The sequence below is a fragment of the Brassica napus genome, chromosome C6 (assembly GCF_020379485.1).
Source record: "Brassica napus cultivar Da-Ae chromosome C6, Da-Ae, whole genome shotgun sequence".
Lineage (NCBI taxonomy): Eukaryota > Viridiplantae > Streptophyta > Magnoliopsida > Brassicales > Brassicaceae > Brassica > Brassica napus.
Window position 1 is genome coordinate 27,514,824 of NC_063449.1, and position 12,665 is coordinate 27,527,488.

The 12,665-nt window shown below is 33.6% G+C and overlaps 1 protein-coding gene across 5 annotated transcripts; it reads right to left on the minus strand.

The window, feature by feature from the left end:
• Positions 1–1,561: 1,561 nt before the first annotated feature.
• Positions 1,562–8,883, minus strand: LOC106432104. Of its 5 annotated transcripts, none has more exons than XR_002659330.2 (9): positions 8,496–8,883; positions 8,013–8,182; positions 7,615–7,743; positions 7,318–7,401; positions 7,100–7,214; positions 6,831–7,012; positions 4,763–6,750; positions 4,591–4,686; positions 1,562–4,418 (listed from the first exon to the last, which is right to left on the minus strand). XR_002659330.2 is itself a non-coding variant. In XM_022704734.2 (7 exons), the coding sequence occupies exons 4-7, from the start codon at positions 7,443–7,445 to the stop codon at positions 6,588–6,590; spliced, it is 588 nt and encodes a 195-aa protein (XP_022560455.1). In that variant the 5' UTR covers positions 7,446–7,614; positions 7,686–7,721; positions 8,013–8,182; positions 8,496–8,844; the 3' UTR covers positions 6,370–6,587. The 5 variants fall into 5 exon arrangements, 3 of the variants coding, with proteins under 3 accessions (XP_022560455.1, XP_022560453.1, XP_048617143.1); XR_002659329.2 differs by having other exon boundaries at positions 1,563–4,418; positions 7,615–7,721; positions 8,496–8,882; XM_022704734.2 differs by lacking the exons at positions 1,562–4,418; positions 4,591–4,686 and having other exon boundaries at positions 6,370–6,750; positions 7,318–7,614; positions 7,686–7,721; positions 8,496–8,844.
• Between the last annotated feature and the right edge of the window lie 3,782 nt (positions 8,884–12,665).

The following is a 12,665-nucleotide window of genomic DNA, read 5'->3' on the forward strand; positions in this document are numbered from 1 at the left end:
CACTCTTAAATTTAAAAGATTATGAAACTTAATTTAAGTGTTAAGAAAAATCTCAGATTGATAGTTAAATTCGCAGCACATGAAATAAGCAACGATTCACACATTCAAGCTGATAACAAATAAAAAGTTAAGAACACAAATACTAGAAAATTGGAAAATGGTTTAAAATTTTAAATCGCTTTCATCACTTCTTGGTGCGTAAGGTATGGTGTAATGGTAAAGTCTCAATCAAAGAGGAAGGTACATACCATCATTTTTGGCATTTCCAATTTGGCAACGTACTTACTCTCCCAACGTCCATTGCTTCTTTAGAATTGAGAGATAGATGTGTAGACTTCGTAGCCAATTCTATTACCAACCATAACAGACGTGATACACTGATACGTACAATATAAATATATAATACATAATGTTATACACATTCATATATGTACATTATGGTCGAATATATATAGAAGATAAATTGAAGTATACACGGCACTTACTGCGAACACGAATCAAAAAAAAACTCTTTACTCTCTACCTTATCTCCAAGCCGTCGAAGTTTTCTCGAGTCTGTTCAGCTCCGGCCACCGGCGGTGGCGCGCGTGATCACCGGAGGCAGCTTCCTCTCCTCTTCATTTTTGTAATTTGCTCTGGTTTGCCCTTTTTCTTTGTCATTGTCGTTTTGCTCGGTTCCGTGGGCGGTGCTCCGGTTCGGTTTCTCTAGATTTGCTCCGGGGAAGTTTAGATCCGTAGCTTGGGACTTCTGTTCTGGAGTTTTGGCACGGCGGTGAGGGTTCTTGGGCTGCCGGAGTCGGCTTTTAGGGTGAACGTTTCGGTGGATCTAGGTTTACTCCTTCTCGGTCCTTTCGAAGCTTTCCGTGTTGTTGGCAGGTGGGTCCGTCGGCATCTCACTCCTTGATGATAGGAGTTTCAAGGCTCCTGATCAAATGTCGTAGAATAAAAGATGTCAAACCAATTCTAACTGATTCTAAAGCAAAGGGAATGCAAGACCGTATTTAATCTAAGTGCTATCAATTGGTGAGATGATTTTTTAACTAGAATGCTACTAAATTGCAATAAAGGACAAAGCTTTCTTTCTTATGAGATAAGAGAAATCATGGGCTAAAGGAATTGACCTTGGGTGATCAAGTTTCAATCTAAAGGTGTTAACTTTCAACCAATCTTACTACCTTAAACCTAGACACCATCTTAAACAAACTCTATCTCTAGATGAATGTTCATTTACTAAGATAACTCAAGCATCAAATCTCTTTGGTTGAATGTTATCTAAGTAATCATTAATCTCAAGTCTACTAGCCATCTTAACACCTTTAACAACAAATCTCTTTGGTAAATAATGTTAAAAGCTTATGAGAGTTGGTTCAGGCATTTCATCAAACACCTTTCAGGCATGAAATGCCAAGAGCTCAACTTTAGAGAGGCCAACTCTAGAGTTGCATTAAAAGCACTCTACTAGCAAGGTACAAGATGGATCTATACTAAAACACCTTAGATCTAGCTTAATCACCCTTAGTCTCCCTAACCCATGAATCCAAAGATGACTACTCACTACTCTTCATGATGAGCCCAAGAATCAATGATGATTTGGTGCTAATCATGATTAGTGATCCCAATAATCAAGCAATCACAAGAGAAAATGATCAAGATAAGATCTTTCACCTAAAAGTTCTTTGTGATTGGAGAGAAAAAACCAGCTCCCCTAACTTTAGGATTACAAGAGTATTTATATGTCTTTGGAAAACCTAATGGTTTTCATTAAAAAGTCATAAAAGCCCTTAAAAAACATTAACATTTCGAATAAGATAACGCGTCGACGCGGGTAGAAATGGACGGGCACATCCCGCGTCAGCCAACCTGCGTCGGACCGTCGTCGAGACTTCTCTGTCATGCGCGTGGGTAGGTGATCCCGCGTGGCTCCGTCCCGCGTGACTCTATCAATTCCTTCTCTTCGTGACGTGGGTTGAGACGATCGACACCAACCCGCGTCATCCTCCCCGCGTTGGACCTTCGACGATGCTCTTTCTTCGTGCGAGCGGGTGAGTGATCCCGCGCTGCTTCACCCGCGTGACTCCTCGACAAACACTTCGGCAATGCGGGTAGGGGAAGATGTGGATCACCCGCGTCGCCTTCCCCGCGTCGGACCGCGATGATTCTTCTAGTCCGTGCGAGCGGGTACTCGACCCCGCGTGATCCTTCCCGCGTGGCTTCTCGAGTTGATCTTTCGGTGACGCGGGTCAGTTGACTCGGGGTGCTGCTACCCGCATCGATCGCCTTATGATTGATCAATCTCCATTCTTCATCTCTTTTTGGATCACAATGCTTCTAAATACCTCTGATTGCTCCATAGGATACTCCATTACCTGATTAAGACATATGAATGCAAAATGGATCCTAAAGATGCTAAACTCCTAATCTATATGATCATTATGTACAAAATGGAAGCTTAAAACAATTCAAATATGCAAGATATCACTCCTCCAGTTCGGTAAGTGCTTTTTCCGAAGTAGTCTTCGTCGTGGAGAGGAGTCCTGGCTTTCTTCCTTTCCCTTGCTTGGCGACTCGCATCGGAAGGGGGTTCGATCTTGGCTCAAGGGAGGTGATATATTTCTTCTATCGGTTCATGCACAGAGGTCTGATGGTTGTGTGGTTGTCGAGCTTCTGTGACTCCATGTCTGCAACTTCTTCCCGGATGGTTGGTTTGTCGTCTATGGCTTTTTCAAACTTCTGGTTTGGTGGTTGCTCTCTCTTTGTTGTTGTGTCTCATCTCTTGTGTCCAGCCGTCTCTGCCTCTTCTGAGGTCTCGAGCTCTCAGTCCTTTTTCGTGGGCCATTCTTCATTGTCGTGTTCTCCGGTTTTTCCAAACAAAGTGCAATGGAGACCGGAGTCAGGTTCTCTGCCTTCGGGGCAAGACGTTGATTTGAAGCGTCAGGGTGTCATCTGTCTCTCCTTCGGCGATGGAGACTTGTTTCGACTCTGTTCATCCATGTGCCTGAGTTGCCAATGGTGTGAGCAGGTATAACTTTGTTGTTCTCTATTGCAGGTTCTGGTGTTCGTTATTGTTAGTGCCTTTTCGCAGCCTGTTTTGTTCGAATAAGGTGTTCGGGTCTTTAGGTGGTACGGTTCCTCGACTTATGCTTTCCTTGGAGGCTTGTTCTGTTTGCTTGTCCTTGTCTTTGCTGGTGCTTGGCCGCAGTTTTTTGCTGTCTGACAGTCTTGGTTGTAGTTTAGAAGGACATATGCGAGCTGTTTTTGGGGGAGTCTTATCATAAAGAGCGGATCATCGGGCAAACCAATTTCTACCGGGTTCTGACTCTTGGTTTCACTGTGGCTTCTCCTTCTGCGGCAAGCGGGTTGTTTCGACTAGGCGAGGCCAGTGGTAAGCTGTGTCTACTTGTTGTGTCTACCCAAATCAGTCTAAGTCGAGTCTTTGTTTAGTTCTACCTTTGTTTCATCCGCTTCTCGTTTCTTTTGTATTTCTGTCAAAAATTGAAAAATTGGTAATAATATCTTAACATTTTTACCAAAAAAAAAGAGAAATTACTTATAATGACTCAAATTATACATGGAATTACTAGACTAACTCATAAACTTTTGTAATTACTAGACTAAATCATAGGACAAAGGAAAGTACAAAAATACTGAATCTTCATTACTTTGTCATTATAAATTACTAGGGGCGTAGCTCCGCGCAAGTGCAGGGTCGTTGACGTAAGTTGTTGCTAGGGATGTTAAAACGGGCTACCCGAGCCCGTTTAAATCCTACTCGTTTATACTCATGCCCGTTTAAAGCCCGTGAACACATGCCCGTTTAACCAGCAAACCCGTTTAAGCCCGTTAACTGTGAGTCTGTTTTACATGGAGATGCCCGTTTAGACCCGTGTGTCCGTTTAGGCTCGTGTGCCCGTTTATTTTTTTTCCAACTACAGTTTAATTAACTTTTAAATACAGATTTGTTTTTTTTTTTGCCATGTAAATCAGATTTACTAAATCTTAAGAAACTATTTTATGTAATAACTTTATCTCTGTTTTAATTATTTATTTTATGTAATGTTATTGTTTCTTTCATTTTTTAGTTATCTTAATATGTAATAAACCTGATTTGTGTCTTTTTTTTTTTTGATCAAATAAACCTGATTTGTGTCTATAATAAATATTTAAAATCTGCAAGTACATAAAATCTGAAACTTTTTTTTTTTTTGCTAAAAATAAAATCTGAAACTTAGAAAGTGAAAGACTACACCATAGAGAATCTGAAAATACATAAAGTTTGCTTCGTAAGAAAACTGAACCAAAGCCCTTTCTCAAAAAAAAAAAAAAAAAAAGAAAACTAAACCATAGGAAAACAAGATAGAAACCAACTTCATCCTCCTCCTTTAATCTCAAACCAACCCCTTTCTCCATCTTGTTGTTATCTGAAAATATGTCAAACCAAAACGCAAGAAAGAGTACAAACCAATAAGTGTAAGCTCTGTAAAACCAGGAAACACAACATAAAGATTATAAATTTAGTCACTAACTACACATTGCAGGAAATCAAACAGCAAGAGAATTAGAGGCTAACCAAAACGAAACAAAGAAACTCACTTGAAGACTTGAAGTAATAGGATTTAGGACGCTCACAGGCTCACAGCACATACGCTCACAGGTCACAGCAAAAACGAACCGTTGAACCAAAGCAGCCTGCAACCCAGAATCAAAATTAGGAAAAGCTGAAAAGACAGAACATGAAAAAATAATGAAGAAATTAGATGTTAACCTTCTCTTAGTGAAGAAAACGAAGAGACCCACAAGATTGTTGTTTCTCAATTTCGATTCATGTCATGTTTCTCAGTTTCATCGACACACAGCTAAGAGGAGAAGAAAATTGACGGCAGAAAGATTCTAAATTTTGAGATAAAAAAAAACCTAAGTTAATACGACGTCGTTGAAAAGAAAAAAAAATTAAATGGGCACCCTTTTGTTCGCGGGTAAACCCGTTGAATAAATCCTCTTTAACGGGTCGACCCTGTGTGAACCCGTTAACTCTTTACATACAAATAAACGGGTACGGGTTCTACCCGTTTAAACACAGCCCGTTATGCCCGTCGGCTTTGGCCCATTTAAACATCCCTAGTTGTTGCTCTATCTAAATCTATGGAGGTGATTAGGAATGTCAAACAGGTTGATCCGTCTCGTCCCGTACCGCAGCGGGATCGTCTTCGAGCGGGTCACGGCGGGTCAGGCCCGCGCGGGCTGCGGTCCTCAAAATGGCTGATCAAACCCGTACCGCAAAACATGTAAGCCTTTGCGGATCGGCCCGCGGGACATATAATTACAAACAGACATATGGCTCCTGAACGCTTCAAAACATGATTCATGATGCTTTATCAGTTTCATGACGCATCAGTAAGTGAGTTTAGTCGAAGATTGAACTGGATAAGGCAATACCCTTGTTAGTTGAATATTTTAGTTGGATCAAAACACTAGTTTATTTACTTTTGTTAGACTCCAAACATTTTTAAAATAAACAGTACTTTAGTTGTTGAATCCAAATATTATATAACTCATAAGTTCATAACAAATGCTTTAGTTTTCTGAATCCAAAATTAAATAAAACCAACACCAAATCAAAGATGCGAATCCCAAAAATAGATTAAAAAAAACACCAATCACACTTCTTGTTCTTCATCTTTATCACAAACAAGCGATAAAAAGATGGAAATTTATCTTCTTCACCATCAACTTCATCTTCTGCAAATAAGAATAATAGAAGTCAGTTAAAGATATATTGAAGCCTAAAACTCCAAAATGTATGATAATGTGAACAAATACATATAGGCAAAACTATGAAGAACTCATGGCGGGAGTACTAGATCTTCTTCTTCGGTGGAAAGTGAGTTTTCAAACTTCTTATGATGACTCGAAGAAGCTCCATCGGTGCAGATTGAAGGCACTTGGGAGACCGGAAGCATCATCGACCCTAAAACCACCATCACCGGAGCTACATAACGTCGAATCATCTCATCTCTCTCTCTCTCTCTCTCTAAATGTTTTAGGCGAAAGCAGAAATAGGGACTTAGGGCTGCGGGTCTTCAAAATCCCGCAAGTTAAGCTCATCCCGCTTTTGAACCGTCCCACTTTCGATCCGTCTCGCTTTCGACCCGTCCCGCGAGGCCCGCGATTTTGCGGGTTTACTAAATGGAGGCCTAATCCCGCCCCACAGCAAGCCTTTACGGGCCAGACCCGCGGTCCAGGTCCTTGATTGCCATCCCTAGAGGTGATGAAGTGTTTTTGAAGTTTTGTGCTGGTGTTGTTATTGACTCTCCAAATTTTTTGTTGTTCAAAGTAAATTACTTATTATTCTCAACCCTACAAAGGAAACTCTGAGTCAAATAAAAAAATCATAATAACCAAAAAAAGAAATGACACCGTTTTAGGAAAATAATAGTCTTTATCTTATGAAATGTGAGAAAATTTTCAAAAGCCTGGAATGCAAGGTTTCAGTGAGCGTAACTTCATAGTCAATCACTCTTAGAACTTGATAATTTCATCGTTTCTCTTCTTCTTTGTCGAGCGCCTTTCCTCTCATGTTTTCTGTTCAGCTACAGGTGCCTCATTTCATCCATTTGGAGCAGATGTTTGCCCAGCAACATTCCCATCAGCAATGTTGCATCTAATGTCCAAGTCCCTTCTGTTCTCAGCTGGATGGCATATTTTAACAGCTCCACCACCAGGCATATCATCACCAGGGTTGTTATCACCACCCTAGCCCATTAACAATGTCAAACAATGATAACAATCATTCGTAGTTTCTGGACAAGGCTTAAATAAATTAATGGGCTTACTTGGTTCTCAAAACTGGTTGTGGTCGACACCGGTGAGTATCGTAAATGCGAGATACAGTGAAACTCTGATGTTTATATAAGAATTTGAGCCGAGAGAACTTCAACTGGAAGGTGCGACCAACAATGCCCTCTATGCATTGTGGCAAGGCCCAACTCTGGGGGGTCTCGGAGACCTGCGTTTTCTGGAGACGAATAATATTTCAGGTACTTGAATTTTATGTTTACGAATGATAAAGACAGAGAATTGAGAGCAAGTTGTTCAAGATTACCATTTGTTGAGAGATCTCTGCAGCTCTGATATTAGTCAGCTTACTTATATCAGAGTCGAAAGCTACAAACTCAGCAGAGTCAGATGCTAAGGAGACGGTCATCTGGACACGGTACCTAGCTCGCATTTACAATTTCATAGGGTGACGTATAATAATAATAAGGATTAACTATCAAAGAAGATGGAAGGATGAATAATAATATGTTGTAAATATATTACCTCAAACTCCAACATTGCAGTTTTGGACCATCCATTCGCTGTATAAATGCCAACAACTGCCCCTGTGCATAGGAACTCAACGGCCTGCAGCGTTGGGAGTTTAGAAAGGTACACATTAGTCGTTCCATTTACTTATGGCGAAATGTTTATTATATGTTTATTCAAAACGAATATATTAAGCTCAGCCAAGGTGATATTCTGTAGCTTTAGAAGTTGAGGCCTGTGAACAATTCTCTCCCTTCCTGAGTAATTTGTCTCCTTTAAGAAGCCCAAGAAGAAGATGGGAAAAGAGCTCACCTGCACACAGGAAGTCTGCTTCAGCGGATTTCATGAAGGCTGTGCACATCAAGAGATAAACTTGAGCCTACCAACGCATGCAATGGAAAATGATGATTTTCCAGTCTCTGCAACCAACCGCAAGTGAACCTACTGATAAAGATGTTGAGTTGAGGATGGAACTGCTAACTAAAATAAAATCTAAAATATTATTTGTGTCCTATTGTAAGGCTCTTTTTCGAGAATAATGCAATTAATCTAATAACCTGCCAATCTTCCTGGTTCTGCAGATGATATAATGGCAAATCCATAAAAAAAAACACGAAGCCAGATGCTAGCTTCCTGGATGGACAATAAGAGTGACTACTATAGATGACCACCAATCACATTATACATTTGTTAGCAAACGGAACTTGTACCTTTCTATTCGGAGCGCTGCCATTATGAACAGAACACCATTAGCAGCAATTACGTCAATCAACCTCTTTGAATCAGGCTCACGCAGCTGGTTCGTTGTCTCTTTTGTTCTCAACTTTTGCGGATGAAATACAATATTAATAGTTGAGATGGGATCCTCACAACCATAAAACTACACAAAATCAAACAAATTATTAATGAAGAAACTGGAGACAAACTTGTCAAAATATAGCTAAACGAAACTCTCGGTTAACTCCAGATGAAGGAGGAGCTGGTCAACACCTAAGTGGGTCATACATACTGCAGAAAGCCATCTTTGCCAGCTGTTATTATTTTTTTGGGAATGATGAATAGAAGCTTATCGTGATGAAGGTATATATATAATGTGAAACGATGAGGGAATGCAAACAGTTGAAAGACTGATTATTTTTCTGTAAACTAAGATTTAATAGTAAAAAAAATTAAGATGCTTGTGGATAGAATACCTTCTCATCAAGGAAAAGTAGAGTGATTCCCATGAAGTCAGAGTTGAGAGAAGAAGCAATTGTGTTTTCAAACGGCGAGGGCGAAGATTCTAAGAGCGATAACAATGAACACAAAACGCAGAGTTTGGATTAATCAAACCAACGGAGAAAACCAAAATCATATCGACAAAATAATCAAACCAAACGCAAGAACTTAATAATGATCAGAAGAACAAACCAAACCGATAAGAAAGTGGGACCCACAAATTTTAAAACATGTCCACGTGGACACTCTCAGAAGAGAGAAAAGTGCCTCATTATATAGACTAGGAGTTAATACGCGCTACGCACGGAGCTATTTTGATTTTCAAATGTTAACTATATAATATTTTTTTTACATTGTATTCTGAACAACAACAAAATTCTGAATTATATGTTTGTGTGAATATATATTTCTTTGAAAAAAACAGAAAACTATATTTTTTTCAGATAAATGTTTAATATAGTTTTTCATTTCTTATATTGTATATTTACTTATTATTTAGTTTTTCTTATATTGTAGGGCAACTCTCTCAAATATTTTTTTTCTAATTTTTTGTCACAAAAACAACCTTGAATAAGTAAAATGACCAAAATATCCATTTTTTATTTTGAAAATTTTAATTTTAATTTTTTTTTTAATTTGAAATCTTATCGTCAAAAATCTAGATCAGTTAACTCTACGGTATAAATGTATTTTTACTCTCTAATAAAATTTCTTTTGGTCATTTTTCTCATTAAGGCTATTTTGTGACATAAACTTAAATTGACCATCTTAAGGAGTTTCTCTATATTGTATATTTATTTATTCTAATTTTCTTGTTTTTATATCAAATGGTAAAATTACAATAGATATTTAATGTAATATTTCTATGTCTTATATTGTATATTTGTTTATTATTTATTTGAGATAGATGTATAATTTTTATATTGTATATTTACTTACTATTTATCTTTTATTATTTTGTATATTTAATTTTTCTAAATTTCTTGATTTTATATCAATGATAATATTATGAAATATATTTAATGTAATATTTTTATTTTTTATATACAATATTTTCTAATTATTTATTTTTCTTATATTTTTACTTATTATAATATATAACATTTCTATCTCGTATAATGTATATTTACTTACTATTTATTTCTTCCTATATTGTATATATATTTACTTATAAAAGTATTTGTAAATAATAAAAATGTAAAAACTACATTTTTCAGATAGATGTTTGATATTAGTTTTTATTTCTTATATTGTGTATTTACTTATTATTTTTTTTATATTGTATATTTACTTTTTTTAATTCTAATATTATGATAGATGCTTAATGTAATATTTTTATTTCTTATACTTAATTATTGTTGTAAAAAAAATATACTTAATTATTATTTATTTTACTATACATTCTTCATATTGATGTTTAATTTAGTTTTTTCAGTTATAATATTGTATATTTACTTATTGTGTATTTTTTCTTATATTGTATATTTATTAATTCTAATGTTACTATAGATGTTTAATATAATATTTCTATTTGTTAAATTGTATATTTACTTATTATTCATTTTACTAAACATTTTTTTCAGAGAGATGTTTAATTTAGTTTTTAATTTCTTAATTGTATTTTACCTATTGTTTATTTTTTCTTATATTGTATATTTATTTATTTTAATTTTCTTCCTTTTATACCAAATAATAGTATTTTGATAGAGGTTTAATGTGATATTTATATTTCTTATATTGTATACTTCTTTTACATATATTGTATGCTTGTTTTAGTTATATTGTATATTTATTTATAAAATATTTGGAAATAATAAAAATGTAATACTATACATTTTTTAGATAGATGTTTAATGTAGTGTTTCTATTTCTTATACGGTATATTTACTTATCTAACTGTTTTGCTTTTATATCAAATTGTAATATTACGATAGATGTTTAATATAATATTCTAATATTACGATAAATATTTAATATAATATTTCTATTTCTTATATTGTGTATTTAGTTATTATTTATTATACTATACATTTTTAAAATATATGTTTAATTTAGTTTTTTTATTTCTTAATTATATATTTACTTATTATTTATTTTTCTTATATTGTATATTTACTTATTATTGTTTAATGCAATGTTTCTATTTCTTATATTGTTTATTTACTTATTATTTATTTTTTCGTATATTGCAAATTTACTTATTATTTATTTTCTATTTTGAAATAATAATGCCACGTGTCATCTTTCGGGAAAATATTTTTTCGCTGATGTGGACGTTCCATGGAGCCTCAAAAGGTCTATTTTGTTAGCATAGATTTTTATATTTACTTATTGTAATATTATAATTAATGTTTAATGTAATATTTTTATATTGTATATTTACTTATGGTAATCTTACATATGTTTAATATAGTTTTTCCATTTTTTATCTTGTATGTTTACATATTATTTTTTAAAAATAAAAATGTAAAATGGTAATCTTACATATGTTTAATGTAGTATTTCCATATATTATGTTGTATGTTTACATATATTTATTATTTTCGAAATTATATATAATGTTTTTTATTTTTTTTTATAAAACGGTAATGTTACATTATGGAGATAAGCCGTCTTTTTTTTTTAAGTGAAAAATGGTAATTTTACATATGTTTAAAGTAGTTTTTCCATTTTTTATGTTGTATGTTTACATATTATTTATAATTTTCGAAAATTAGTAATATTAAAATGTATTAAAAATAAAAATGTAAAATGGTAATCTTACATATGTTTAATGTAGTATTTCCATTTATTATGTTGTATGTTTACATATATTTATTATTTTCGAAATTGTATATAATGTTTTTTGTTTTTTTTTATAAAACGGTAATGTTACATTATGGAGATAAGCTGTTTTTTTTTAAGTGAAAAATGGTAATTTTACATATGTTTAAAGTAGTGTTTCCATTTTTTATGTTGTATGTTTACATATTATTTATAATTTTCGAAAATTAGTAATATTAAAATGTAAAACTATATTTTATGCCACGTGTCATCTTTCGAAAGAATTTTTTTCCGCTGATGTGGACGCTCTTTGGAGCCTCTAAAGCTCCATTTTATTAGTATAGACTAGGGTTCGGCCCCGCCCTACGGGCGGGTGGATAAACTTTATATTTTAGGAAAAATATAAATTGATTATTTATTTATTACTAAATTTGGCTATCCATCATTTTGTCAATTTTCTGAGTTTAGTGATCCAAAAAGAGGGAAAAATAGAGAGAATTGACTTTTTTTCATTTTTCTTGTGCCTTATTCAATACAACGTGAGAAAAATATGATCATAAATAGAACGTCATGTTTTTATGAAAATTTTATCTGTTTTCAAGTTGTGGATTATATTATTAGTTTATACTAATATATTTTTCTTACGAATATGTTAAAATTAAAATTTTGGCTAAGCTAACAATATACCATTAATATAAAAAGTATTTATAAACTATTACATATTATGTTAATATATTTAAATAATATAAAACAAAGAGTTAAAAACAGTTTACATTTTAAAAAGTTATAATGAGGAAAAAGATTACTCTTCTTTACATAGATTTTGATTAGCTAGTTATATTATGGGGAAATTTTATGTTTACCACTTTCATAGTACCACTTTTCATCTTTACCACCACTAAAGGACATTTTCAAAAATACATTTTTCATTAAGTGATAAAAGACTCTTATATATATATAATAAATCATTATTTAAATAATTAAAAAATAAAAATAAAAATATTTTTTTATGTTTTCGAATTAAACTTCTTCAAATTATAACTTTTTTATAATTTTTTTTTTAATTTGTTTTTTCGAAATTTTTTTTCTTTTTGAAAATTGAAATTATGTTTGAAACTATTATTTTATTTTTTTTTTAGATTTTTTAAGTATTTATTTATATATCTATTAGAATCATAAATTTTCCATTTCAAAAAACCCTACCCACCCCTCAACTCTAAACCCTAAGTCTAGATTAATTAATCCTAGAGGTATAAGTGTCTTTTATTCTTCATTAAAAGTGAGAGTAAAAGTGATTAGTGTAAACATGAAAAGTGGTACTATGAATGTGGTATTTGTGGCATTTTCCCTTATATTATTGAATTAATACTGAAGATGATTTT

Excerpts from the sequence above, each read along its gene's own strand:
- LOC106432104 (XM_022704734.2), bottom strand. The coding sequence starts at position 7,445 with ATGGAACGACTAATGTGTACCTTTCTAAACTCCCAACGCTGCAGGCCG. Across the intron at positions 7,215-7,317 it reads CTGCAATGTTGGAGTTTGAG|GTACCGTGTCCAGATGACCG; the intron begins GTAATATATTTA and ends AATGCGAGCTAG. Across the intron at positions 6,751-6,830 it reads CAACCAGTTTTGAGAACCAA|GGTGGTGATAACAACCCTGG; the intron begins GTAAGCCCATTA and ends TTAATGGGCTAG.